The sequence below is a fragment of the Sturnira hondurensis genome, unplaced genomic scaffold (genome assembly GCF_014824575.4).
Source record: "Sturnira hondurensis isolate 20B ecotype Veracruz unplaced genomic scaffold, ASM1482457v3 Scaffold0021143, whole genome shotgun sequence".
In the NCBI taxonomy this organism is placed as follows: Eukaryota; Metazoa; Chordata; class Mammalia; order Chiroptera; family Phyllostomidae; genus Sturnira; species Sturnira hondurensis.
In genome coordinates, this window is record NW_028093774.1 from 17,908,173 (window position 1) to 17,935,784 (window position 27,612).

The 27,612-nt window shown below is 43.7% G+C and overlaps 1 protein-coding gene across 1 annotated transcript in view; it reads right to left on the reverse strand.

Moving 5' to 3' along the window:
* NRXN3 (neurexin 3) overlaps positions 1 to 27,612 on the reverse strand; it is a 1,509,805-nt gene that overhangs the window by 1,369,292 nt on the left and 112,901 nt on the right. Inside the window, exon 5 of the mRNA XM_037031267.1 lies at positions 24,914 to 24,925. Within this exon, the coding sequence (XP_036887162.1) occupies positions 24,914 to 24,925 (12 nt within the window). The remainder of the gene's footprint in view (positions 1 to 24,913; positions 24,926 to 27,612) is intronic.

Sequence of the window (27,612 nt, forward strand, 5' to 3'; positions counted from 1 at the left end):
GAGGAATCAATAAATAAATGACCAAACTTAACTGGATGGTTGTCTCCATACTTGCATTAGCTTTAAAAAAATTCCCCAAAGCCAAGCTCTTATTTAATTTTTTATTTCTATTGCATAGAATAATTGCGTCAGTCAAATTCTGTTGTATCAAATAGCTAAAATTCATGCTGTGGTTAATGATGATTGATGCAACTAAAGCCTTCCACTCCAGGGAACATGAATCAAATCTCCTTTCTATTAGTTACCATCTGGGTACTTGGTAACGGCTGGGAAACCAAAGGGACCTCACCCTGAGAGATAGCTTTAATGGAAGAGTAATTGTCTATTAGGCAAACAGTCAAGAAAGTCTCATGAGGACGTTTTTCTAGATTTCCTAGTAGCCCTCGTTCACCCATTCCATGTGGTGGCTTCATAATATGTCACCTTGAGTAGGCTAAGCTAGGTTCCCCAGAACTCCCTTTCTTGTACATTTACCCTCAGAGTGGACCTCAAGGGAGATTTTCAGGATGGAAGAAAGGTAATAAACACTTCGTAGCCCATATACAGTGTTAGTGCTGCTGAATGGCCTCATCGGTATTAAGCAACGTTGAATTGGCAACGGTCCAACTTTTATATCTCCATCTCCAGCTGGTTCTGCTCCTCTGGTTGAACCCTGATAGATACACCCTGCTTCCTCTCTGGTATCATCACCTACTGCCCTCCCTTTACGCATTTGCTTCCGGCTTGTTGGCATCCTTGATTTTCACCAAACACACCAACATAGGCCCATCCTACAGATAAGGAAACTAAGGCACAGAAAGTTTTTATAACTTTTCCAAAGCAGCACAGTTAGAAATTAAACCCATGCTTTTCATAACTACACATACTGCCCATCTCCTCCACTAAAACAAAGACAGGATGATAATCATTTTTATGTGCTCCCCATTCCTAGAACAAATCACGACACAGAGTAAGAAGGTGTGAGATAAATATTTGCTAAATTAAATGTATAACTTCAGAGCAGCTTGCCTCCATTCACATTCCTCTTTGGATGCCTGGCCTCATCTAGCTCTCTCCTCCTGGGTGTCCTAGCTACCACCGCTCACACTGTGTGCACACCTGTGTACCCTGCCTCATGCTCAGTCTTCTGTTCTTTTGTTTCTTCTTATCAACTACTTCCCCTAACCTGTCAATCATTTGGATGCCTCCCTCGCAGTACCCTTCAATCTGTCACCTTTCTGGTCCCTGAAGAATCCCCAGGTGAACACGTTATTCCACATGGAGCTCTGGAAAACAAGAAACTTCTCTTGTCAGTTCTCTCTTTCCACAGAAGATCCTTGCAGTTATTTGAGCCTGTGAAGCAGTATCCTTCTAAGACTTACGGTGAAGTAAGTCTTACTGAATAAGACTTACTGCCCTTGTCATGGCACACATGACCAGGCTGAAAGCAGGCAAGAAGCACCCTGAGTAAAACTATTAAGGGGAGCTGGGTCAGTGTACAGGTGAAGAGTGTCACCTCCGTGGCAACACTTCCCCCTGATAATCCAGCTTTGATCAACCCACTCCTGCTACGGACTGCGTGTGTGTGCCCCACCCTCCAAACCATATGTGGAGGCCCTAACCCCCAGTGCAAGAGTATTTGGAGACAAGGCCTTTGGGAAGTAACTAGATTATGAGGGTGGGGCTGCTATTTGAAGAAATAAGAGAAATGATCTCTCTCTCCACCATGTGAAGACACAGCAAGAAGGCAGCCATCTGTAAACCAAGAAGAGAGTCCTCACCAGGAATTGAATTGACCTGCGTCTTAATCTTAGATCTCCTAGTGTCCAGAATGTGAAAAATAAATTTCTATTGTTTAAGCTACCCAGTCTGTGATATTTTATGATAACAGCCAAAATTAAGATAACTCCCACAAAAAAATGTTGGATGGCTTCCCAAGGATGGTTTCCATGAGCTCAGCAGAACTATTCAGTCCTTGCAGATGTGTTTTTGGAGTGCCATGTCACATTCCTAAAATTTGGCAATCGTAGGCAGGCTGACCAACTGTCCCGGTTTGTCCAGGACTACAGAGGGTTCCTGGGATGCAGGACTTTCAGTGTTAAAAGGGCATAAATCAGTCAACTTACGCTTGGGTGGCAATGGCTGGTAGAGAATAGGACTGTAGAGTGATATGTGCTAGGAGATACACTCCAAAGCTGACAACTTGAATAACACAAATTTCAACTCACACTGGGGGTTTTTTTATAGACACAAGAACTTTTTGAGCTAGGAGGACCCCAGAGGTAATTACGTTCAGCCCCAGATGTTTGTAAATGTGGAAACAGGATCAAAGAGGTAAGCGACTCCTTCAGGGTCACCTGTAACAGAGGTTAAATCCGGACCCTCTCGCCTTATGCTCTTTTTATTCTGTCAGTAGTTTTCAAACAATGTTCTCTGAATGTCTCTTCTGCTACTTTAACCAGAAAGGCCACTATCAGTTGGAGCTGGTATATTACACCACAGAGACAGATCATGCACACGGGCCAATAGTGATATGGTGATGATGATGAAAATAAGGATGATAATAATAGGTAATAGGTATCGAGCACTTACCTATCAGGCATGGTGCTGGCCCATTTCATTTATCTAGTCCTCGTAAACCCCCTAAAGTAAGTACTATTATTTTCCCATTCCACGGTTTAAATGATAAAGCCAGGATACAGATGTCCATAGTATGTCACAGGAACCCTCGTCTCAAGTAGGCTGAACATCAGAGTAGTTCTGCCTCTAAGACTGTCACATCAAAGAGGGAAGAAGGAACTCAGTCTGACAAGAGCATGGCTGCGAAAAGCCCACCATGGCTCAGGTCCTCTCCTGTTCCCCCAAACATACCCCCTGGTCACTCCCAACGTTCAGCTCAGATCACGGAAGGTTAAACCCTTGGGCAACCTTGAACATCTGTCTCTCACTCCTGCCATGATGCAACTAAATACATGTTTGTTAATGTTTGCAGATTATCCTCAAGGATATTTTTCCTTGCCTGCATCCTCCCTGCATTGTTCCTGCCTTCATGGCCATGGCCTCCTGACCTTGACTGCTGTCCCCTTATTCTGTGCTTCCTGCCATGAGCCATCATGGTGACACCTCCCAATTTAGCATCATGTATGAATGTCATTACCAGGAGCTTAGCTGTTTTTTTCAGGTCACTAAGTGATGAAGGCTAAATTGAGTCTTCTCACCTGACCCCATTACCCCTCAAGAGCTGTGGTCATTTGTCATCACGCCCTTTACTCCCATCCCCCAGCCAGTTCTCACTCTGAGTGGCAGGGCTTCCACCCTGGCCAATTTGAATTAATTTCTCAGGCAAGATTTCAGGCTATTTCTCCTTCGAGTGATTTTACTAAAATCTGGATATATTACATCCACTGCATACTTCTCACCTTCTAGCACTGTGAGTTGCTTTTTTATATTGGTCAAAACGTCCTGAAATGATTTGTTCTTTTATAAAGGCACTCTCTTTGCTTTTTTCTATTCAACTCTTTGTAAATTTCCCACATTGCTTAATCTTGTAACTTGATCCCGTTATTTATACTTGGGAAGGGAGGTGGATTTAAAGGGCAATGACTTCCCATTAACACAACTTCTCCCTTTCTGAAAATAACATTGTTCTTGGATGGCTGCATTTTTTTATTCCCTTCCCACTTTCCAGCAGCTTCATCTACTAACAGGTTGCGACTAGGATGTACCTTAGTGTGAGCATATGCCTTGGCTATTCTGTTCCCCACTGAATCCCAGCACCCAAAGCAATGCTGGGCATGTGGTAGGTGCTCAGTGAATGCCTGTACAAACCGGGTACACTTTCCAGTGCACGCGGTCCTCCCATCTCCATTCTCTCTCCAGGTCCTCACACCCCGTGTGGTGAACAGGGTAGATAGAATCCCCATGCTACAGATGAGGAGACTGAGGTCCTGTGAGGGTGAAGGCAGCAGAACACTGTGGCTAAGGGCCCGGGACTGACAGGGGCCTGAGTTCCAATCCCATCTCCCGTATCTTACTAATCAGTTACCTGGAGCTAGTCTGTTAACGTGCCTGAACCTGTTTCCCAGGAACAAGGCGAGTAGGAAAGTAACAGGAGCACCCAGCTCATAGTGATGTTGTGAGGCTGAAGTACGACTGTGGCCTCAAAGCACTCAATCTCTGGCACTTGATAGGCTGAATTTCCAAAAAGTGTTCACGGCTGGGAAGTACAGAGCACAGACTACAACCCAGGTTTTCTGCTAGTTCTAAAGCTCATACTGACACCCCACAACCTGTTACAGTAAACATCGTGACTGGCACCTTTTAGCATCCTAGGAGTGGCCTCCCACTTCCAACTGTCCCCAGCAAGGTCAGGGACCAAACACCTTCCCCAGGCCTGGGGGAGGCACTTCTCTGACCTGAGAACTTTTGCACAGAGGCGGCATGACCATGGGGCCTGCAGGATACGACCACAGGCTCCTTCCGGTCTGTTCCCTTCTATCCTGTCACAACAGACCTGTCCATCGATCTATCCCCTGGCACAGTGTGGCTGTGGGCGGATTCAGATGGTAAATGATGATGCCGTTTATAGTAACAACACTCTTTTCCATTCACATTGCACTTTACAGTTTACAAATTGCTTTCATTTGATCTCGCAATAGATCGAAGGCAGGCAAGCCAGGCTCCTATTTTTTTTTTCAATAGACAAGGATCCAGGTGCACTGCGACATATCCAAGCTACACATTCGAAAACACAATCGGGACTTAAACCCATGGCTCCTCGGTCCAGACAGGGGTTCTTCGATTTCAGCTCTGTCCTCATTCCTCTATAATTCACCACCTTCTGCCTTACTCTTCACCCCACTCTCAGTTCCTGTATCTCCAAAACTGTGCTACCTCATCCTCCACAAAAAAGGAACTACTACTTGTATTATGGTTGTAGCTTGAGATTTGGGAAGACATATAAAATTTTAAATTCACATTTAATTCCTCATTCTCTCCATACATTCCCATTCTCTGGCCATGTGGTTCTGTCCAGCACTGTAAGAAGCTCTGTGCAACACAAATTGGATACAGCCATCCACCACCCTATAGCCACCAAGCATTTATCTGCAGAGGCATCACAATGGCCATCTCACAAGGAGGAGAAAGTGGGGTCCTTAAACTCTAAGTTTATAGACTGTTGGGGAGACAAGAAGAAAGAGACAGAAATGATAGGAGGGGACAACACAAGGTAAGTGGCAGGTCAAGGGTACCAGAGTACTATGTCATTCTAAAGAGCTGAGAAGGTCAGGCAAAGGATGCCAGAGGGAGAAGAACTTGAATTAAACTTCAACAGGTGGCTAGAGATAGAGAGAAAACAGTGAAGGGGAGCAGAATAAGCAGAGCCCCCGAGATAAGAGTACACCTGGCACACTGGACAGAGGGTCACGAGTGAGCAGGGCCTGGTTCTGGCAAAGGGTTCATTAAAGGGGAGAGGAGCTGAGGCTGGGCCAAAATGTGGCACACTGAATGCCAGGCTAAGAGCCTGGATGTCAGCTACCCTGCAGGGATACCCTATTAAGGGGAGGGAAGAGGAGATCAAAGTGTTTCAAAGGGTGACATATGGAGTACAGAGTTTAGGGAAGATTTATTTGTCTTCGGTCCTACAAAAGAGAGGACATCAAGGCAGGCAACGGGACAGAGACAAGCACAGAGCAAAGAGAAATTTAATAAGACTGCACAACATAATATAATGCAGCTGCTGGAGGGCATGGGCCCCAGAGTCCGTTTTCATGGAGCAGCCAGAGCAAGAGTAGGACACGCGAGAGGCGTGTTCGAACAGAGGGGAAGCGAGGAGAAATGATCGCTCCTCTCCAGATAGCCCGGGAGTGTAAGCCCGCTGCTTCTCCAGTGCACTCTGTGCTGCTTTCCCCTGACATCCAGGGCTCCCGCAATTACACGTCTGACAGCTGTCTTCCCCAAAGGATTGCAGGCGTTCAGAAGTGAGGATTGAGTCTATCTCATTCATGCTATGCACCCGGCTCCTCATAACCCAGAGAGGCTCAATGGAGTTTTCCAGGCTGCATTAAAGTGAACTTCAGGAGCCAGTTAAAAGTGCAGCAGGGCTGCTCTATGGATTGGAGTAGTGTGGTCGAGAGGAGTGAGAGAAGAGACAGGAGTGTGGAAGAGACAGGAGTTTGAACTTCAGTTCACTGAAGAAAGTGAACAGCCGAATGCAGAAAGCATGGCCTTCGCAGGTGTAGCTCAGTTGGCTGGAGTGTCATCCTGTAAACCGAAAGGTCATAGGCTTGATTCCCAGTCAGGGCACTGGGTATGGAAGAGGGATGGTTTGAAGTCCATGGAAACCACGAAGACCCAAAGCATACCTCTGTCTACAATAGTTCAAGGACCTGGAAATTTCAAAACCATGGAGAAAAGAAGTATGGGGGCTCCTCCTCCCCATTCTCTACCATGGAACCAGGGGCCTGCACTGATAACTGAACGCAGAAGTGTACAAAGCACCTAGACTTACTACCATGCCGTGCTCTAGGCAACTGTCTCAGAAGTGTTTTGGCAAGAAGAATAAGCTAAATCTAACAGAGAGCCTGAGGGGGGTGATTTTTAATAAAATGCACTGCTTTCACCAAAAAGCAGGGGACAGGAAGAGAAAGAAAGGAAAACAGAGTTTTTTATGCATACAAATATTTACAAACCCAGAAAGAAACAGAGCCAGGACAGGAGGTGTGAAGGAAGACATGCTTCTGTATGGGGAGTGGGTTTTGTTCTGTTTTTACTGGTGATTGTTCCCTGTTCCCCCACCCCACCCCAAGCTATTTGCTTATCCCTCTTTACCCTTGGAAAAGTTTTTAAATGTTTTATTATATCTGCTACCTTGGGGAAGTAGAAAGAATGCAAGATAGGGGTGTGATAACACACTGGATTTAAATCCCAGCAAGGACCATTCAGAGCCAGGCAACCTTAGGGAAGATGCTGAAGCTCTAAACCTCAAGTTAGCCACCAACGGAAGGGGAACGGTAGACACTCCCTCACCAGATTACAGTGCAGAACCGATGGTTGGTGCACATTCAGCAGGAGCACATTACATTACACATTACCACCCCTTGTCCCGGGATATCCTTGCCTCCTGGATATCACGACCCCTTGTGTAATATCCAGGAGACCACCAGTGTGAGTTGGCCCTTGCCTGCTTTCCCCTCTCCCTTCAGACCTACTGAGAAAGTATGGGATTAAAAGAAATCACACACATAAGCACTTCTGACTCCTCTGACCACGGGCCAGATAAACGTTCACATTCTTCTTATGAACATCAAGGTAAGGGTCTTATTTGGATTATTCTTAAGGCAAATTAGTTGAAGCTGAGGTGTCTGGCCAGGAGCAGATAAGGTCAGATCTCGTACACACAACCTCAAGCCTGTTCAGAGGCTCCTGTGTGAAGGAGATTTAACAGCCACTCCATGTGTCTGGGACCCCTGTGACGAAATAAATAATTCACTTCCATCCATGTTTCTGCTCCTGCTGCCTAAATGCAGATTTAAGTTTCAAACACTTGCATTTGTAACTATAATAACAACCAAAGTCCCAGCGAGGACTCCCCCTCCCAAGTAGCGTGTGCGCTCGCTGACTCTCCGGCTACTGAATTAGTCCCCCAGGAAGCCTGAAGACCCACACTTTCACCTTTCTCAGAGCAGAATGAAAAACTAGCTCTGCTTACAGCTGTTTACGCAGCATCCCTGAAGGCACCAGGTAAACACCTGAACCCAGGCAACTACCAGCTGGAACCTGGAGCCAAGCTTCATCATAAATCCATTAGCCAACACACATGCAGGCAACCAGTGGTGACATAAGAGCCTCCTGAGTCACTTTTGTTCCTCTGGCACCCTTCCCAAGCCTTTTCCCTCCTCCTTTAGTACAGTAAAGTCAACCAGACAGTTAAATATCCTGCTTTGTTATATCATCAGATGATGTTTCTTAAGCATTTTCTCCTTCCGGTTTTTGCTTATATCTGATTCCTCCTAGAAAATTACACAGACAGGAAATAGGGTGAGATCAAACAAGACTGAACAGAAGACAGGGGAGGCCAGACCGACACTGCATTTGTGGAATGAACTTGATTGAGGTCATCCCCAGAGGACAGCCTACAGCCCATGTTGGTGGGAACATACACTGTCGTCACCACCTCAGGTCTCCCAGACCTACAGTAACCACTCCTGTGGAATCAGGAGCTCTTAGGAATTTGGGCAAGGGGGTAGGGCTTGGGGCTTGGACACAGATGTTGCTCTTACCTGTTGATAATGACAATCAGCATCAAAAGAGAATTTATGAGTTGAGTGGACCCTCAGAAATGTGTCCAGGAGGTGGCTTGTTACAGGATTTTTTTAGAAGCAGGAAGTAGGTCTGGTGGAGACTGAACTACATACTATTCCCGTGTTTCTCTCTCTGTGGGAGTGATGAAACAGCACTTGTGTACCATCACAAGTGCCGCGGCTGAATGTTCCCGAGGCTCGTGAGAAGTACTCCAAGGTCATCGTATCCCACACAAATACAGAAACAGGCGGAGACTACCATCCCACCCCTATCAACCAAGAAGGATGAAAAGACGAGCTCCACCAGGCACCTGCTTCATTGCCCAAAGGTAACAACCGGTTCCTAGGAATTGAAGTCCCAATTCCCCCATCCACTTACTTCCAAAGGCGTGCTTCTGTCTTCCTTTGCATCCTGACTGATTCAAGAACCAGATGGCCTCGCTTGCAAGATCATTCTAGGTGACAGACAGCCTAAAGTCCTGCTCCTCTGAAGCTCACCACCAGCAGCATCATGGGCATCCCCTAGAAGCTCATTAGGAATGCGGCATCCTGGCTGCACCCCAGGCCAACCCTCCCCAGTCAAAATCTGCATTTTAACAACCGTCTAGGTAATGCATGTGTGTGCTAAATTGTGAAAAGCGCTGGCCTAGAAAGCAGCTCAAAAAAGGTCAAATGCAACCTTGTCGCTGAAGGGCAGCAGCCCATTAGAGAAGGGGCTTTGCCCTCATAGTGCTTGCTTTGGAAGCCATAATAACCACATCCTTCCAGCCACTGCACTTTAAGGCTCCATCTGTTGTGCCTGCTACACTCAGGTGTGAGGCAGGTGATGAGTACAGTGGCCACAGGTCGGAGTGGAGCTAACATCAGCAGTGACAGAGGGGAGGCACCGCCTTAAAAGCCTAGACAAAACGTATGGCTGAGAATTAGGTCAGTGTGCTAAGGGGCAGCAGCTGATCAAGCAACAGCTAAAAACAAAGACTGTGAATAAGGCAAGGCATTTGAGAAAGCGATGTTTACTGAGAGCAACTCTTTAAAAACGCACTTAAGACGAAAGGGCCACCTCACTCAGCTATCCATTACCAGCAATCCACAGCAGATGATCTAGGCAGAGGCCTGAGATCCAGGCAAAAGGAGACGACTCTGTCGGAACAGTTTTTACCTACAGCTAGCTGGACCCGGCATTCACTCCACTTCCGTGGATTTTTCCCTGCCTCTGTTCACATCAGTGAACTAAGGTCCCAAGATGCTGACTCCTCAATCACACTGACACAGGAATAACTGGGGCCTCCCCTCCCAGCTCTCTGCTTCCAAATGGAGCCTCTACTGGTGCCCTGTTCACATCCTCGCCTTATGGAACAGGACGACCTGACTGCCAGCTGGTGAGAGTGAAAGAGAAACACCCAAAGTTTCCTGATTCCTGATGAAGAACATAGTTGGATTTGGCTTCAGATTATTGAAATTCTACTCAGATGTTATTGGCATTTGCCACTTGGTATCTGTCCCCTGTTCCCAAAAATTGGGGTCAAATATCCAGCCTCCCCCTGATTCCCCTTGCTGCAGGAAAGGCCAACTCTTTCCTCTAATCCTGAAATTTGGGCATATTTCCACTAGGCCTAAGCTACCAGCAAACCCCACCCCTCTGATTATTATCAGAGATGAACATGGGGCTTAAACTGGTCCGATTAATTTGAAGCCCCAGGATTTTTGTGGAATTGCCGGGGAAGAAAACCATACTTCTTTAGTTAACCTGAACCAAAAAGCAAATGGAATGGCCTACGAATGGCCATTCACTATCTCAGGATCGTAAGGGAGGTGGGTAGCCTGCCAAGAAGAAAGGCAACACCAAGCAAGCGAAGCCAAGAGATGGGTGAAGCGAGGCACTGGGTCTTGGTCACATCATTTGAGTTACTAGACTTTTCAGGAACTGAGCCCATAAATTCCCTTTGTTGTTTAAGGCACTTGAGCTGAAAATTCTATTATTTGCAGCTGAAAAGCATCCTGACTGACATATCAGATTAATAAATCTTCCCCTGCTGGGAAGAAAGATAATGTCTCACCAAAATTCTCTTAGCCTGGCTCTATATTAGACACTCCCAGCTCTCGTCTTCCCCCAAAATAAATTGTCAGCCCCCCCCCATCCTGCATTCCCAGCTCTCTAAAACAATAACCCCAAATCAGTTCAGGTTCTCAATTCCTCTTTCTTTCACCAGGAGTTTCTTCTTTCACTCCATCTAGAGATTTAATTATCAGAAGCAAATTGTCTACCCCCCCCCAAGTTCTGCACTCCCTCCTTCACCATATTTAGAGAGGGTTGAAGGAGCCTTTATTTTAACCCCAGTGCAATTCTCCCAGCTCTTTCCTAATCCCTCCACCTGTGAGATAATTGCTGGCATTTAGGGAAAAACTCAATAGTAATCACAGACTTGCACACAAAGACACAAAAAGAAGCAGATAAAAAAGGAGAAAGGAAAAAAATCCCAAGCCCAGAATTATCCACACTCTGACATCCATTCCTGAAACACAATGGGGCCAGCGGCTCGCTTACAGGAAACAAAGGCACAGCTTTACAGGGAGGGGGTGCATTTCAAAATATTGTCGTTTTTACGCTTCCTATACATAGATTAAGCTAAAACAAATCAAGAAACTAAAGTGGGTTGTCATCATTTAACTTCACAAGTCAAGTACAAAACATGAGGCGGTCTATCAAACATGAATTCCTATTTCTTGTCTTAATGCAACTAGAAAATTCTCTTCATCAAGGGTGTCCCTTGTTAGGTCATGAAATGGGAAAAACTGTTGCAGCCATCAGAATAAAACAAAATCCTACTGAGTCAGGCATCTGGCCTCACTCCATCAGCTCAGGCTAAGATCCCAGTCGTGCTTCTAGCTTTTGGGTTATGGATGGGAGACAGAGATTAAAGCTCTGAGAACAAAAAACACATCAAATTCATATGGAAAAACTACATTTAGAAACTAAGGGAAATGCCACACTTACCTTAAACTATATAAAATTCAACAAAAATACCTTTAGGAGAGCCTTATACACTTCCTGTTTGATTTGTTCTATTCCTTGTCTCAAACTCACTGGATCCTCAGAGATCGTCAGAGTCACTGAGACCTGCATATTCTAAAAGCCTTTTGTTTTCCACGTTCTTATGAGTTTGAGAAACATTACTGCACCTCTGTGGGACTTTGTTTAAATGTAAATACACATACACATGTGTGTATTATAGAAAGAGGAATGGGCAGGGGTGCTCTATGTCACAAAAGCCACAGAGCATTCTCGTTTGAACAGAGGCCCGCTGAAGACTAACAGGCATGACAACAAGGTGACGGGCAGAATACAACTCATCCCATGGGACAGACTGCCACTGCGTCCACCAAACCCCTTTCCCTTTCCTCCTGGACACACAGCTGAATTACAGTCCCTTGCAATTACATGGGATCACGTGACTAAGTTCTGGCCAATAGCAAGTGGCACACACTCTAATCAATCCCCATGAGCGATTAGATCTCCCTCCCTCTCCCTCCGTCCGTCCCTCTTTCCTTCTCTCTTCCCCCAGCCCACCAGCCCCAACCCCTGCCAACTGAATGCAGTCTAGGTCTAGGTTCTAGAAAATGACAAAGCCACAGATGGAAGGTGCCCGAATGCCATCGTGGAGAAGAGACTCCCCCACCCCACCGATCCGCACTGCAAGCTGCGATGTGAGTGAGAAACTTTTGTGAGCATGAAGCTGCTGGCATCTGGGAATTGTTTGCCAAAGCAGTGAGCCTCCGCCTCTGTTTCCTCCCGTTTCCCAACCTCCTCTCTCAGCTGCGGGGTCAAGTAAACACAGACTGGGTGGGAAACACACCACGAGTAGCTGCCGCAGCAGCATCAGTGTCATACCTCTGCCCCACAGGAAGCTACTTGTCTCCAGAAAAAAGGCTCTCCCGTGCTTAGTAGCATCTGGTACAGACAAAGCCCAACGCAAGAAAAAAACTATATAAATAGCTTTTTGAATTCTTTATATAGGTGTTTTTGTCCTCCTGTAGTGTGAGCTCTGCTTAAGAAAAAACCCCAATTTTTATTCATTTTGTGTATCCTTTATGCTCAGTGCTTATTAAATTCAATTATACTTTATTGTTAGTGCTAAGAGTGAAGGGAAGATATTATTTCCTAAAATTGTAGCAGCAGCTAGACATATTGTTATGCACTTAACATGTGTTAGTTCATTTACTTCTCAATTTTACCAAAATAAACTAACATATTACTTATATTATATGTAATATTATCCGAATGTCTTATTAAGAATATACTATAATAATGTATTACTACCCATTTGATAGAAGAGAAAACTGAGGTTCAGTAAAATTGACTGAAGAGATGATATGTCTCGTAGAATCAGTGTAGGCTTTGCGGTCAGGCCAAACTAAGTTGATCTTGGTTCTGCTACTAGTTCTATAACTAGTTCTGGAAACTTGAACTTCTGTTTTCTTGTCTGCAAAAATGGGGAGGAAGCCACGTAATCATTCAGCAATTTCTTTGAAATGATATAGGAGATAAAGATTAAAACACCTTTGATCTTTTCTTTAGGCAGAAGAGGAATTGGGAAAGAAATTGAAGGATCGCTTCAGACAAAACAAACCATTTCCCAGAAAGAGGAGGTGCTGGTGCTCAGCTCCCCAGCACACCGCCCAGCGCGGGCCGGCAGAAGAGCCGGGGAACAGAGAAGCATCAGCTCCTCTCCAGGGAGAGCGGTGCTGTCTCCATCCACTAAATGGATGAAACGAAAATTCATGAAAGGCTTCCAGCTACCCAGTTGGCCAGAAAGGGCACAAAGGATGCAAGAGTGAGTGAGCCTGTGAATCCTCAAATGTATTTTTTTTCCTATTACTTTTGGAGGGAAGCCGACAAAAACAGGAAGGGATCTGGAAAGTTGACAAAAATCATTATTCTCCACAAATTACTTTAACCTTGCCTACGCAACGACCTTCACACTACCACTGGCTTAATGGCATTTATTTCAACAGTAGCTGATCTCACTATTACACAGGGATGCAGAGCACAAGATAATACAACTAAATCACTCTTGTAAATATTTAATATCATTGCCTTTCTTTTTTTTCCCCTTTTAACAAATCACTATCAAAAGCTGAGCACATAGTAGAAAATACACTTTCTTCTACCCTGGAAAGAAAGCTTAGTGTAATGCCTTTATCTATCTAGTTCTCCAAATAACTTTGACACTTGAGAGCCCTTGTGATCAAAACGGTCTGAAGGAAGGCTATTTTGCAACAATTTAAGAACTGATTTTATGACGCATCAGCATCTTCCAAAAGTGCCCCAACCAATGAAAGGGCATGAAACTTAAACCATCAGACCCATGGTGAACCCTGAAAGAGTAAGTTTACTTTTAAAAGTCAACAAAAAACAACAACATTGGCTTAAAGATAAACATATTCTTACTTGAGAAAAAAGCAAAGTTTCCTTTTTAGTTATAAATATTATAAACAAAATAACTAAGCTATTTTTAAAGGAAGTGCAAAAACTATTCAGCAACAGTTTGACAACCAGTCCCAAGTGAATTTCTCCACAGGCAGCCACTCTGTTATAAACTGTCAACATGGGACGGTAAGGAGGAAAAAATGGGCGTGAAAGCTTTTTTAAGTCAACAGGTGTCACCGCCTTATGCCATCCAAGACCACGCCGCCAACAGGAAGTCCAGACATGATGGAAAGCATTATAAAACCCTGAAAGTCAGAGCAACTCACTCACAACTTCAAAAGCTGGGGCTGGATCAGTTTCTCAGGACAGCCAAGTTGTTTAAGAGACAACCTTGTTTAAAACGCTTAAACTCTGATACTTGCAGAATCTCTCTTACACGGCATTATTGATAATGATCTCAGCAGCCTGTGGATGACCTACAACAAATGGTACTCTCTCAGTGAAGATGACTAAGACAACTTGGTTCACCCTAGAGGCAACCTGGTGGGAGAGGAAAGAAAATAGCACTGGGAGCCAGAGGGCCTGGGTCCAATACCAACATCGCTACGAATTATCAGCGTAGCTATAAACACAGCACTTACGCCCTCTCAGCGTGTTTAATCACCCACAAAATCATAATGGGATGAACTAAAGGAATTCTAAGTTCCCTTTGAGCTCGAAATTATATGCTTCTAAGGTCTGGAAGAGCAAATCAGCATTTTTAAAAAAGTAACTCTTAGTTCAATATTTTTGCTGTCTGCATGGTTCAAATCGTTTCATCAGATAATATAAGGAAATCCCACACAAGGAGAGCAAAGACATCCATTAAAGACGTAAAGAACAAACAGGTTTTAGCAGGATTACTTTTTGCGGTTGCCGGAGGCCTTCTAAGAAAGGGGCCAATCGTTCCCTCTCGTAATGGAGGTGCCCAAACACTTTCCACTGAGAGTCTAACGGGATCTGGGGGAGGCCAGGGTGGTCAGTGTTACTGAACTCTGCTAAGAGTTATTAGTTCCGCGATTCCTAGTGCCCATTCAATGAGAATTGGCTGAGTCATTTCCACTCTGAGGCAGGCACTGATACAGGCACTGGGGAGACCATGGTGAGTAACACGGATATCGCCCCTGGTTTTATGGCACTTGTATTCTCATGGACCGCTGACTCCTTAGTGTTGTACAGTGCCATTTTAATCTGCACAGCACATTCACCACCGTGATACCATCAACACCCAGAACAAACCCACCATGTAGACGTTTTACGGGCAAAGACATAGAAAGGCAAAAAGATTAATTTTTCCAAAGTTCCCAGATCTCTGATGATGTATACATAGATACAAGATGTATCTATGATGATAATAATTCATGTTTATTGTTCATGTGGATGATAACTTCTGTTTGTTTGTATTCTCTTCAAGCACTAACATAAGCCTTTTATATGCATTGCCTCGAAGCTTCCCTCAGCAGCCCTAAAAAGTGGGTAGTACTGTTACCAGTAAACTGTCAGAGCCCTGGGGTGTCCCCCTCATCGGCCAAGATGGTAGCAGGGAAGGTTCTTACACTGATCATACTAAATGCTCGCAAGATAATTGGGTAGGAAAAAAGCCACTGAAGTCAAAATGGCAGTGGGAGGTGCTGGACCAAAGAGGCCTGTCAGTCTAGCCTGGGGAAGGAAGGGATTGGTTGGGAGGTGGACCCGCCCAAAGTGCAATGGGGAAGCTGGTTGGGCATGTTGAGAAAGTTCCCAGTCTATCCCACACCCAAGCTAAAATAATCCCAGGGGTACAAAGAAGTTCTTGTGGCTGGTGACCTAGACTTGCATAGTGTGCTTGCCTGTTCTCTCCATGGGCTTCAGGAGGGAGCCTCTCTCTTGCATTCCCGTGTCAACCTGGTAATGCTCTCACCTGTACGTTCGTATGGTCTCTCACCCAGGAGCACGTGACCATGCAGCCCTGGATGCCTCATGGCCCATGGCCATGTGGTCTCTACACACAGGTTCCAGGAGGACGCCTGAAATGGACAGCAGCTGGGACCAAGATAAGCTACCTACATGGGGACTAAGATTGCTCAGCAGCCATCTGTGGACTTCGAAGGACTGCTCTTTAAAATGGAGCAGGACCTCTGGACACTGGCTCTTGTCTTGGTCTTGCTGGGGACAGACACAGTTGGAATTTTTCCATGGCAGAAAGAGAAGATGAGCTTTGAGATGAGAGTCCATGATTCTCCCAGGCTGCACAGCACGTGAATGCATCTTCTTTCCTTTTGCACCAGCATCTGCCTCATAAATTTGGTTTTGATGGCGGCAGGCAGCCAAAGTTCCATTTTTGTTCAATCACAGCATTACTGTTCCCACTTTACTTATTGGGATCATGAGACTTAACAAGGTTATTTAGCTTGCAAGTGTCAAGCACTAACACCAGTGCTCTCACCTACCATGCACCCCGAATTACGTCTTCTGGCATTTAGCTCAGCACTCTTACTATTCCACCAGGCTGACCCCACATTAGAATATTTCACACCTGGATATCTCGTTTTCCAGGCTCAGTTGCCACATGGATCCATTAGTTTAGAGCTGGGAACCTCACCGTAACAATTCTGGCTGGGGCATTTGTAAATGACCAATATTGGTCACTAGGGAAAATAAAGGAGAGTATGGCTGGATCAGCAAACTACATCGCCACAGACCAGATTAATAGCCCCAGGCAAATGGTCTCCTACAGATGGATCAATGGCCACCACTTTAAACTGAACGAACAGCGCATAAATAGGACAAAAGTCCCCAGCCTTGTAAAGAGAGAGCCCACAAAATGCTTAGCTGAGCCGATGATTTCTAAACAAAGCACAAGTAAGTCTTACCAGGAAGAGTTTATTTCACCTACATGTTCACTGTCTGGAAAAAAAAAGCTCTTGGTAGCCAAATTCCCAGAGTGACAGACGAAACACCCTTTAGATGTACAGTGGAGAAACAACCACAGGGGCTATTAACCTACTCCACATTTCAAGGCAAATAAAACAAAGTTCCGAGTACTTTTCTCATATTATGCTGAGATCAGCTGAGATCAGCTCTTCCCAGAGTCGAGGCCATTTTCAGAAGCATTGTTGACACACGCTATGCGGATATCCATTTAAGGATTAGGTAATACACACTGAAGTGTTTTAACAAGACTAGTGCCTTTAAAACTGCAGTTCTTCTAACATCTGTGTTAGTCATTTTACCAGGAAGCGGTAATTTCCTTATTGAAACTAACCCATCTAAAAAAATGATTCCCAATCAAGACAGAAGATGTACTTAAAAGGATTCTTGAGCGAAGCCAATCCAAAAGCCTCTTTCAAATTTTACAAGCATTATAACTTATATTAAACTTGGAAAAGACTTTAGAATTATCTTGTCCAAAATTTTTCATCTGAACACTAAATTCTAGCTATTCTCATCTCAGATGTAAATTCCAGAAAAAAAAAATTCACGTCAAATAAACTTGGGTAACTTTAAAACTACAATTTCTTTTTTAGAGATTCATAATTTGCATGGCCATAACAAAGGCTCTGAGAAGTCCTATGCTAAAAAAAAAACCTGTTTCATTTTGCTGTAAACCTATGTTTCGAGAACTTACATTTCCCAGTAGTTTTTTTCTTGAAACATTATTAGTATTTCTCAAAATTCTTTCATAAGATGGTGATCTGGCTGAATATGCTATATATTGTAATATCAAATTCCAAAGGATGGCAAACTTTCACTAAATCCACACTCCCTTATGTTTTTCCTTGGGGCTACTTCAAAACCAGGTGATACATTAGTTTCAAAGAAATGTAACCTGTAAAACCTCCCCAGCTCCTCCAGACTTAAACAACAAGCAAAGGGTGAGTATCTAACTTCCGGTGCTCCCATCAACTGTGTACGAACACACAAGATGTGCTGCTGGTCTACAAAACTATTATCTAGTTCATGCTCAGCGATATCACCAATAATTACAGAATGTGGTTTTTCATTGCATATTTTAAGCCTTTTAGCAACTCTTAACAGCAACACTGAAGAGCAACTGATCATAATAGCATACTAGGTTTGTTTCAAGAAAATGGGTGGAGAGCTTTTCCTACCTTTGTGGTTTGATACACATTTTATTTTATTCTGTGTTGGGAGAAGCGTGACACACACGCACACGCACACACTAGTATTTGAGGTTGGCAATTTATTTGGGGGTAGTAGTCTATCAAGCCAAAGTACTGACTCTCATTTCAGTAATGGATCTGCAGGCATTTGCAAGGCACAGTCATTAGCTTATCTTTAAGTAAATATTTTGACTGTCAGACAGCTCATCACAAACAAGGTTCTTTTCCAAGCACTCACTCCTGATGCAGTCAAGCCCACTTGCGCATCACTCGTCTGATAATGCGTGTCTGAGCTAACATATAAAAACCATCTTAAGGAAGTCAAAGTACAGGGTGGGGGGAAAAAGCACATTTTGCAGACTCTCACTTAAAAGGGCTCCAGAACATGGGGGACCTGGTTCTCTAGCAGCGCTCTGGTCTCTACTCTGCTACATTACCATAAAGCCTAGGAAATGAGCAATTACACACCATCATCCCTCCTAACCGCCATCCCAGAAAATCACACACTCACAAAACAGCATTAATTGTCAGAATTAGCAACCATTTCAAAGGCAGCTGTTCTTTCACTCTTAAATAGCCTCCGAATTTCAAATCATCTCCCTGTCCCGATCAATTGCTCTTACACGCACATGTGCACGCACACACGTGATCCTTAGCCAGACAAATTTAAATTTTTTTTCTGTGTTCAAAGAATCTTAAAAGGAAAAAAACAGTGTTTATTAAGCAACATTTTCCACCCCGATGCTTGCTGTCATTGTCACAATCATCTGGAAAGCTTCCAACCTGCACAGAAGCACTTGTCACAGTTCCCGGTGAAAAGGGCTCTGTGTTTCTGTGGCAAGGGGGAAAAAAGAGCAGTATCTCTTTAAGAGTCAACAGTAAATTAACTTGCCCAAAAGAGTGAAATAATTAGCAGTTAGTAGCTTATTAAAAGGATGGCAAAGGCCAAGCTGCCATCTGGGATCTCCGGTTTCTTGTGATTGTTATTATGTCAAGATGTGGAAGTTGCATTAGCTTTCATGTGCCTGCCCTTCCTTTACATGTAAATTTTGATGAAAGATGCAGCACTTTTAGAATCCAACGTCTATCAAAAAGTGTTACTAGTCTGGCTTTTTACAAAGCATACGGTCTTTTCTACCTCTGCTGTTCTACTTGCCACCAAATGCCTTAGGAAAAAAAAAGAGAGGAAAAACCCAGTGATATCCATTAAATATTCTCTTTGTGCAGAGGGAAACCTGAGCTGCTTCAAAAACCGGGCCAAGCTGAACCTCACCAAAGGGCTATGTGTCTGCCTCTATTTACACACAATGAAAGCCACAATGCATCCTTCTCTCTTGAGGTTAATTCCACCTAATGAAAATTAAAGTCATCTAGAGCCTGCCCACTGATTACTGCAACCATTCACACAGTTTTGGAGGGAGTGGGGAGAATAAATGTATTTATTAAAAATAAATGGCAGAGAGAGACGTGACAGAACCTGAGGGAGGTGGTGGATATATGTGTGTTTATAGGCTAAAAATATTTAAGCTACATGCTTAAGAGTGTGGGTTTTATATACTCTACATGATGTGTGCTTTTCCTCAATAAAGAAATGAATAAATGAACAAATAAATGAAAATTTCCCCATGAGTTCACACAAAAAGCATACTCACTTTTCTGATTTTGAGAATTTGAACAGTAGAGATTTGATTAACTGAATTATTACCTGATAGTTTCCCTTTAAAATAAATAAATAAAATTAATTTTTAAATAAAATTAATTTTAAAACTGCATGGGTACCAATAAGTTGAAAACGGAGTTTATTTAAGACTTTAGAAGGAGAGGCGGTTTGTGCGTTTGAAAGCCACTTTCAGACTCCTGTGGACGGTCAGCAAGGTGTCGGAAGGCCAGTCCCATAACTGCTTGGTCAACCCTCTGTCCTGAACACCTAGCATGCGACTCTCTGTTAATATTTGTTGAAAGCCGAATAAACACTGCTTTCCTGTGTTAAAGCCAACAATCTGCTAAATTCAGATGTATATCACCCTGGAATGTATTATATTCAGTACACTACAGAAGGAAGCCACCTGTGAAAACATACTCAACCAGTATAAACCTATTAATATGTATTTGGACAAATTGTAACTATACCCAGATACACATACACTGCCCTGCATGCCTGAGAGATGGACCATAAGATATATAAGCCTAAGCACATAAGGAAATTCACTCTGCTGTTCTCTTAATAAATACTTTTCCATTACACCACTGTTTTGAATTCTTTATAAATGAGATGTGTCATAAAGATAATACAATTTAATTGAAAACATCTTTTACCCATAGGCGCTATCAAAATGTATATGTGTACACAGAAATCTACAGTTGAAATCATATATCCTCTAAGAGTATGTATAAGTAGATCACTATTCACCTTCAAGAAGAACGTGTTCTATGATATTGATATATATACACATGAAAATCTGTGCATAATCAATACATCTAAATGATAATTGAGTTGAAAATAAATATGGTACTTAGGAATATGGGAAATATTTTTCTTTATATATTGTCAGTTTAAATTTAATTGAAACATCCCATTGATCCACAGTACATTTTACTAATAAATATACTGTTCACATTCACACATTCTTTAAAAATGTTCCAAGAAACAACTGTTCTAAAAAAAAATGTCTTCGGTGTCCCATAAAAATTTCTAAACAAGGAAAAGGAAAAAGAACAATTTCATATTTTTAAAGCACCATTTTAGAGACATCACTGTCAAAAACACAGAGTTGCTAAAATCAGGCAATTATACTTATGTTTAAAATAAATCTATTTTCTCCCTGCAGACTTTCAAAACATTAGAAGAGAAAGAAAACATGGAAAACAGGCTTCTTTTAAAAACCAAGTGATTTTATTCATTGTCAAGAGGACAAATCAGGGGTGGATGAGAAACAGATGAGGCAAGAGATGGAAATGTAATATTGTTACTATTTTATTATAATTAGATATTTATAGAGCACAGATGAGTTTATTTTCATAATTAGGAGCTGGCATTGCATTTACTAATTTGCATAAACAGTTGGCTATCAAAGCAGTAACTTATTTGCAGGGCTCCCGAGTCCTCACAGGGACAAGAGGGGGCTCAACTCCTCAAATCAGCTTTTTAAAATGTCATTACCAGCAAAATACAATCTGCATGAAATCACGTTCAAGTTCATGTAGTTTGATTATCTCTTCCCACTATGGCCCATGTTGACTAGTTCAGTATTAGACAGCCAATGGTCAAATCTACTAGAGAAGAACTACATATAAATAAATCTGAAGGAGTTTCTAAATTCTGGAGGATTAAAGTAGATCTCAGGTTCAACACTAACTAGCCCAGTAAATAAAGAGTTCTGTAGAGCAAAAGGGAAAAAATGAACTAAATGCTCCCAGCCACCCTTTCTATTAAAAATTGTGCCAGTTCTTGGCAAATTGTTGAAAGCGTCAGTTACCCTCTCAGTCATTCCCAACATTTTCACACTCTCCCCTACTTTTCAAAACCAGCTTCACACAACACATGGATCAGGCTCCCTGGCACCAATGCCGAAGGCAGGGCATGTTCCTGGGACCCTGACCATTGCTAGGAGCAAAGAGAAAATTAATCAAGCATGCTACCAGTTACAACACCCACTCTTGACACTCAGCAAGAAATCTTGGAGGAATATCTTCTCCTCTCTCTATAAGCCAAAGGTCAAAAACTTGTGTTCGTGGGCCAAACCATGTGCTGGGGGTGGGGACAGAGTATATATTTACACTCAGATAGGGAGACAGAAAGATGCTGTGAGCCAACATTCTTTTTAAATCCACTTCTGGCCTATCTTGAGGCCTCTCAATGGGCATGCATTCTTGCATGGAACCAATTAGCTGGAGCAGAGTAGAGGCTGCCACCCTTGACAGGATTTGTGTTCTGTACTTTGCCACAGTTTTCACCACTCCCTATTGCTTATCTTACACTAGGATTTTTCTTAAGATGGGATCTACTGTGGACAAAGTACTGAGCTAAGCTCAGCGTGTGCAACAGAGACAGCCAAGACACATCCTCTGTCTTACTGGGGGGTGGGGGTGACTGAAACACATCAGTAAACCTGTTTCAAGACAGGTTGACATAGGTACTTTGTAAAGGAAGCACAAAGTCTGGTGAACCTAAGAGGCTTGGGTCTTAAAGGATAAAAGGGGAAAGAAGCATGATCCAAGGACACTCAAGAAAGAGGGTGGAGCTTGAACAAAAGACAGAAAGCAGGAAACCATATTGTGGGTTCAGCAGAGAGAGCTGTTGACTTTAGGAGATGGAGTGCAGGCAGAGGTGACAGAGCTGAGTGGGCTGTGGCACTGAAGAAAATAAAGCAAGAAGGCACATTGACAATCACACAAGGAGAATCCATCAAAAGCTTTTGAACAGATGAGCTACACAATCTGATTTCACTTTATTTTGCTTTATTTTCACTTTAAGGCAAAGATGATTGACAGCAGGATAAGAAGGATTCGAGATTTTGAGTCCCTTCTACATGTAACCTACTATGCTGGCTACATCTGGACGTTAACAAATAAATATGTTTGCCTTCTCACCATCTAGTAGAGGGGAGTGGCCCAATTCCCAAAAAAACTTGAATAGAAGCTACATGGAGGGAGAGCTCCTCTCTGAATGGAGCATTCAACATAGCACCAACTAGGAAATGAAATCTACGCATGATTTCATAGGGTGGAAAAAGGGGGAAGGGGAGTTGTTATAAGAGAGAAGCAGAATACATAAATCTAGGAGATAACAAAAGGTCCAGTAAGATTATCGGACATCCTCTTTGGCAGCAATTTTGCATCTCAGATTAACAGAGGAGAAGGTTAAAGGTAGACTGGGCCGTATCAGGGATAGCTTTGAAAGTCAGATAGCTAGTCCCATTCTCCATCTGGCAGATGGCGGAGTTTAAGCAGTTCTCAGTTACTGGACCGACTAGAAGAGAATAGACACAGGAGACTAATTAACAAGGGCAATAATCTAAGAAAGGCTAGCTGGAACCTGAACTAGTGTGTTGATAGAGATGCAAGAGACAGCCATGTGAGAATCTCAACAGCTCTGTCAACCAGTCACAGGGGAATGGGAAAGTTCAGGAAGGCGAAGGACAGAAAGCAATTCTTGGGTTTCAGCTCAAGTGATAAGGAGGATGAGGGCACCACTAAAAAATAGGGAAGCCAGTCTGTGGCCAGATAGTGAGAAGGTTTACTTGAGACATACTGAGGTGACAGTGCTGGTGGGACATTTATATGGACCTATGGTACCAAACAAAGTACAGGCTGGAACTTGAGATGAGTCAGTGCCACTGACACCCTCCTTGGATCCAAGGGAGGCTGTATAGGGTGGTGGTTAGGGACTCAGACTCTGAGTTTCATTTCCACTTAGTCGTCATCTGATTTCAGTTACCAAACTCTCTCCGCCTTGTTTCACTTATCCATGAAACAAGGTTAATGCCATCACCTATTGCATACAACAGGTGTGAGGGCCCCGGTGTGATAAGCATCCCCAGCACATGGCACAATGAAAGGCGCATGAGAAATAATCGATGGGAGCAGTGGTCAGTAAAGGAAAATAAGATACTGAAGTACTAAACCTCTGAACACTAAGCCCACCTATCTTAGGGGATGTTTTCGGTGATTAGGGAAATACAAAGAGAGAGATGAGGTGAGCAGGGGAGAAAAAAAGGGAGACTGACTCTAATGTTCTCTCATGGAAGCCAGCGGGAGGAGGGGCAGGTGACACAATGCCACATGCTTCAGAAAGGTTGAGTCCTGGACCAAAATTGGTGGCTTTGCCTAGGAGGAGATCCCGGCAGTCTCTGGTTGAGTAGAATAAGAACAGAAGTGGTCATTACAGCCAGATGCACACTTTCGATCACTATTGCTCTTCCTCATTCCCTTTCCCAGCTCCTTTCAAAAGGTACCAAGCTCATAACGGGAGAAGGGTCCCCACGGCCGATTTCTGAGAATGAACTCACCTGTGATTAGCATAAAAGGGACAGGTAATCAACCAACCCCTAAAGAGAAAGGACTGAACTGCTTCCAAGGTAACCTCACATAACATTTTTAAAAACCACAAAAGCATGAAACTCAAATGAGAGATGGCCAGTTCACAGACTAGTCATCAAATCGGCATTTCCAGTAACTTGTCAGTCCAGTGCAGATACGTACTTATAATGCATCAGTTAACTTCCCCCTTCACTCCTGAACTGCTAATCCAATCGGAGCTGGTGGGCCAGGTGCTCTGGGCTCAGGTCTCCGACAGCTTTGATTAGGAATGGATGCGTGAGCTGTGCTGCCCACAGATGAGAAGCACTGGAAGGCACATCAGAGCCCTGAAGCAGCCCGCCTGCTCAGCGCTTCTCCTTTTCCCCCCGACTCCCTGGCAAAGGTGGACTTTGTAAGTTCAAATCCAGCATTATCTCTTTCTCCACTTTCTCCTTACAATGTAATGCACCTCCAGTCCTACCATTCTTGACCCCCACCATCCAAAAATTCCCACTCCCCAAAATATAGGCACAAAATAAATATTCCCCAAATTTCATATTAAATAAAAGGTCAAGCAATTCACCAATCCTCTTCCCTTTCTCATTGATCATCCTTCCCTCACTAATGTTAGCCCCAAGTAATAGAAACAATAGTATGTCATTTCACATCCCCCTGTTCCCTCCACACACTTATTGGGAGGGGTTTGTAGCACACCCTGCATTAGGTAAAATGTGTCTTGCCCACACTGCAAAGCCACTGTCAGAGTCCCCATCCCTTCTAGAAACAGCACACCATAATGGACACAGCTCCTCCCGGATTTAGCAGGAGGTGGGCAAATTCAGAGCCATCCCCAACCATCCAACGTGAAGTGCACTGAAGGGGAATGATAGCATTGGCTTGTTATTTACTGTTTTCAGTTGTTCTTAAAAGCACTAAGTTATCATCTGGACTGTATTCATCAGAATCAACAATTCCCCTTGGACACATGGATATTTCAGGAGGCAGATTGATTGTTATAATAATAAAAATAAAATGATCACTACCTTTACTTCTACCTACAGAAATGAAGTGGAAGGTCCAGTTAAGTAGAGGAAACAGGGTGTCCACCATGGAGGCGGCGAGAAAAAGAGAGAAAGAGAGAGTAGGGAAAGTAAAACATCAGGACACTGCAGACGCACAAAGAAATGTAACAAATAACTAAAACCCACAACAGCACTACAATATCTTGAGAAGGCAGCACAAAAACAAATTCACTATGTGAAGCTTAAACAAGCCATAAACAGCGTGACCTGCTTCCACCTATGTCATGTTTAAGCTTTCTCCCATTGATTTCTCCTGTTCCGTCCTTAGAAACATGTCCAAGTCTGCATGCACAAGCATTGCACAGCCACATGTATGTGAAATTGCACGCACTTAACGAATCCAAAATTAGTTAGGGAACGTCTCAGGGAAGCCAAGTTCTCCTGTATTTCCCCAACATTAATATGAGTCATGAGGGCCAAGGCTGTAACATAGATGAATAGGGGGTACACACACAACATACATCAGTATTTCCACACATATTTATATACATCAAAAACAAATTCTGGAGGTTCAGTGGGAACCAGACAGAAATCTCTTCCTTTCGTGTGGAAAGAGCAAGGAGAAGGAAAGGAGTTTTGGGGGGAAGTAGAGTTGGTTTTTCGGGTGATCATCACAAAGGTGAGAACAGACAAGGGCTGGGAAATAAGAAGAGGAATGCAGTTGAAGGACCTTCTTAGAAACAGATTAAACTGCCAAGTTGCAACCTAAAATCTCAGTGGCATTGACCACCTAGAAAAATTCTGCATCCTTTCCTGGAAACCTCTCTAAAGAGTGATTCACAATATTCATGTCTGTCACCGTGTTATTGCCTAAAGCCTCAGAAAATACCTGACTTAACCCCCAGAGTGTGTGTATGTGGGTGTGCCTGGGTTCTCTACTCACGTACACACCAATCTGGGTGCACAAGAGGAATTTAGTAGTAAATGGAAAATGGGGCATGGTATACATTGGAGGTTCTCCACATGCTTTCCATATCATCGTTAGGATTTAGCCCTCCAAAACACCTGTGCTGCATCAGTAGGTCTGAAATAAGTCTAATTAAGATCAAAGAAGTTCCCACCAGCCTATTGCATCTGCCTGGACCCCATTCTATGACATCGGCCATATGATGCACTCAGACATCCAAGCCACTATACAAGCTGGGAGGAGCCCTGCAGGGCAGCTAGGATCACAGGTAAGAGAATATAGAAGAGGGCCTTCTCATCAGGACTCTGAGGGCCTGCTTTTCCTCGTGTAACTTACTAACAAAGTTGGGCCAGCAAATTCCAGCACTTCACAGAGCTCAGGTCCACCCACGTTGGAGAGTCAGGCTTGATTTTCTCACACTACCTGGCTACTAGGTCAACACCAATGTGTTGTCCCCTACTCATACCCACTTCATAGTTATCTGTGATAGGCAGATACTTCACCGGCAAGAAGAATAGGGAGGCCTCATTCCAGCTTGTTCCAGAGCTCCATCTCACACTGGAAAATATGCTGACATCCTCCCTCCAGCTCTATCCTTTGACATCTGCTCTATACCAGATAGTTGAAATGTCTGGAGTCCACATGGTGGATCTTGACTCAGGTCTAGAGGATACACTTCTATCAGAAAAGTGTGCTTCCTTCTTACCCTGCCTTATCAAATTAGGATGCCCTCCACTGTCCACCTCCACAGCTACCTGGATGTCATAAACAAATTTCTCTCAGCCCTAGGTGTTTCCTTAATCTGATCATACTTCTGTTTGTGGGAACACTATCTGTTAGATCCAATGTAAGGGTGTAGGGGGGAGTGGGGGAGCCTTTCAATGCTGCCTCACCTCTCTCAAAAGAGAAAACAGGGAACTACCTTTCCTTCCCCTTTTTTTTGGTCCTCCAAAAGAGGCACTGAGTCCTGTGTGTACTTTGAGAAAAAAATAAGAAAACAGACAAGAGAAATTAAAGTACATCCTTTCATGTCCAGGCAAGGCAGGTAGCCCAATCTTGCAATCATCCCAAAGCTCAGAAGGAACACAATAGTAGCGATTGAACAGTGAAGGAAAAGACAATTTTAAGTAGGCTTCATTCTCAAATCCTGATTTAGGCTGATAATGTGGAAAATTTTTATTTAGAAGAAAAAAGCTTCATTCACAGCCCACCCAGTGCTTAGCTGAGCTGAATTTCCTGCACAGTTCATTCCCCGCATATTTGAATATTTTAGGTTGCAGATGCTGAATTTACAGATCTTTATATGCCGTTTTCTTCAGGGTGTATAATGAGTTAGAATCCTGCCACGAGGACATTAGCATGTTCTCTTGGTGGTTTTTGCTTTTCTACAAAACTGAAAACAGTCAGCCCCCAAGGGCTTCCATTCACCACCAGGGACTGAAAGTCATCACAAAGGGCAGTGGGGAGGGAGGGGAAGGCGAAAAGCAAACCATACTCAGAGTGACATCCAAGGAGAAGCCCAGCTCCTCTCCCTCAACCCCAGCACGGGGTGTGGGGAGGAGCAGGAGGAAGTTAACCACTCTATTGCTCTGCAATGAGCTTCATTCACCCCCATTATCGACACTGTCATGCCTTGTTTCATGCTTCCCTCTTGGAGACAGCCCTGCAGGGCCAGCGCCCTGATGACAAATGGCACGGAATGGAAAAGCCAAGGAGAGGATGGGGGTGGGAAACCAGGATGCCTTGGGACTGG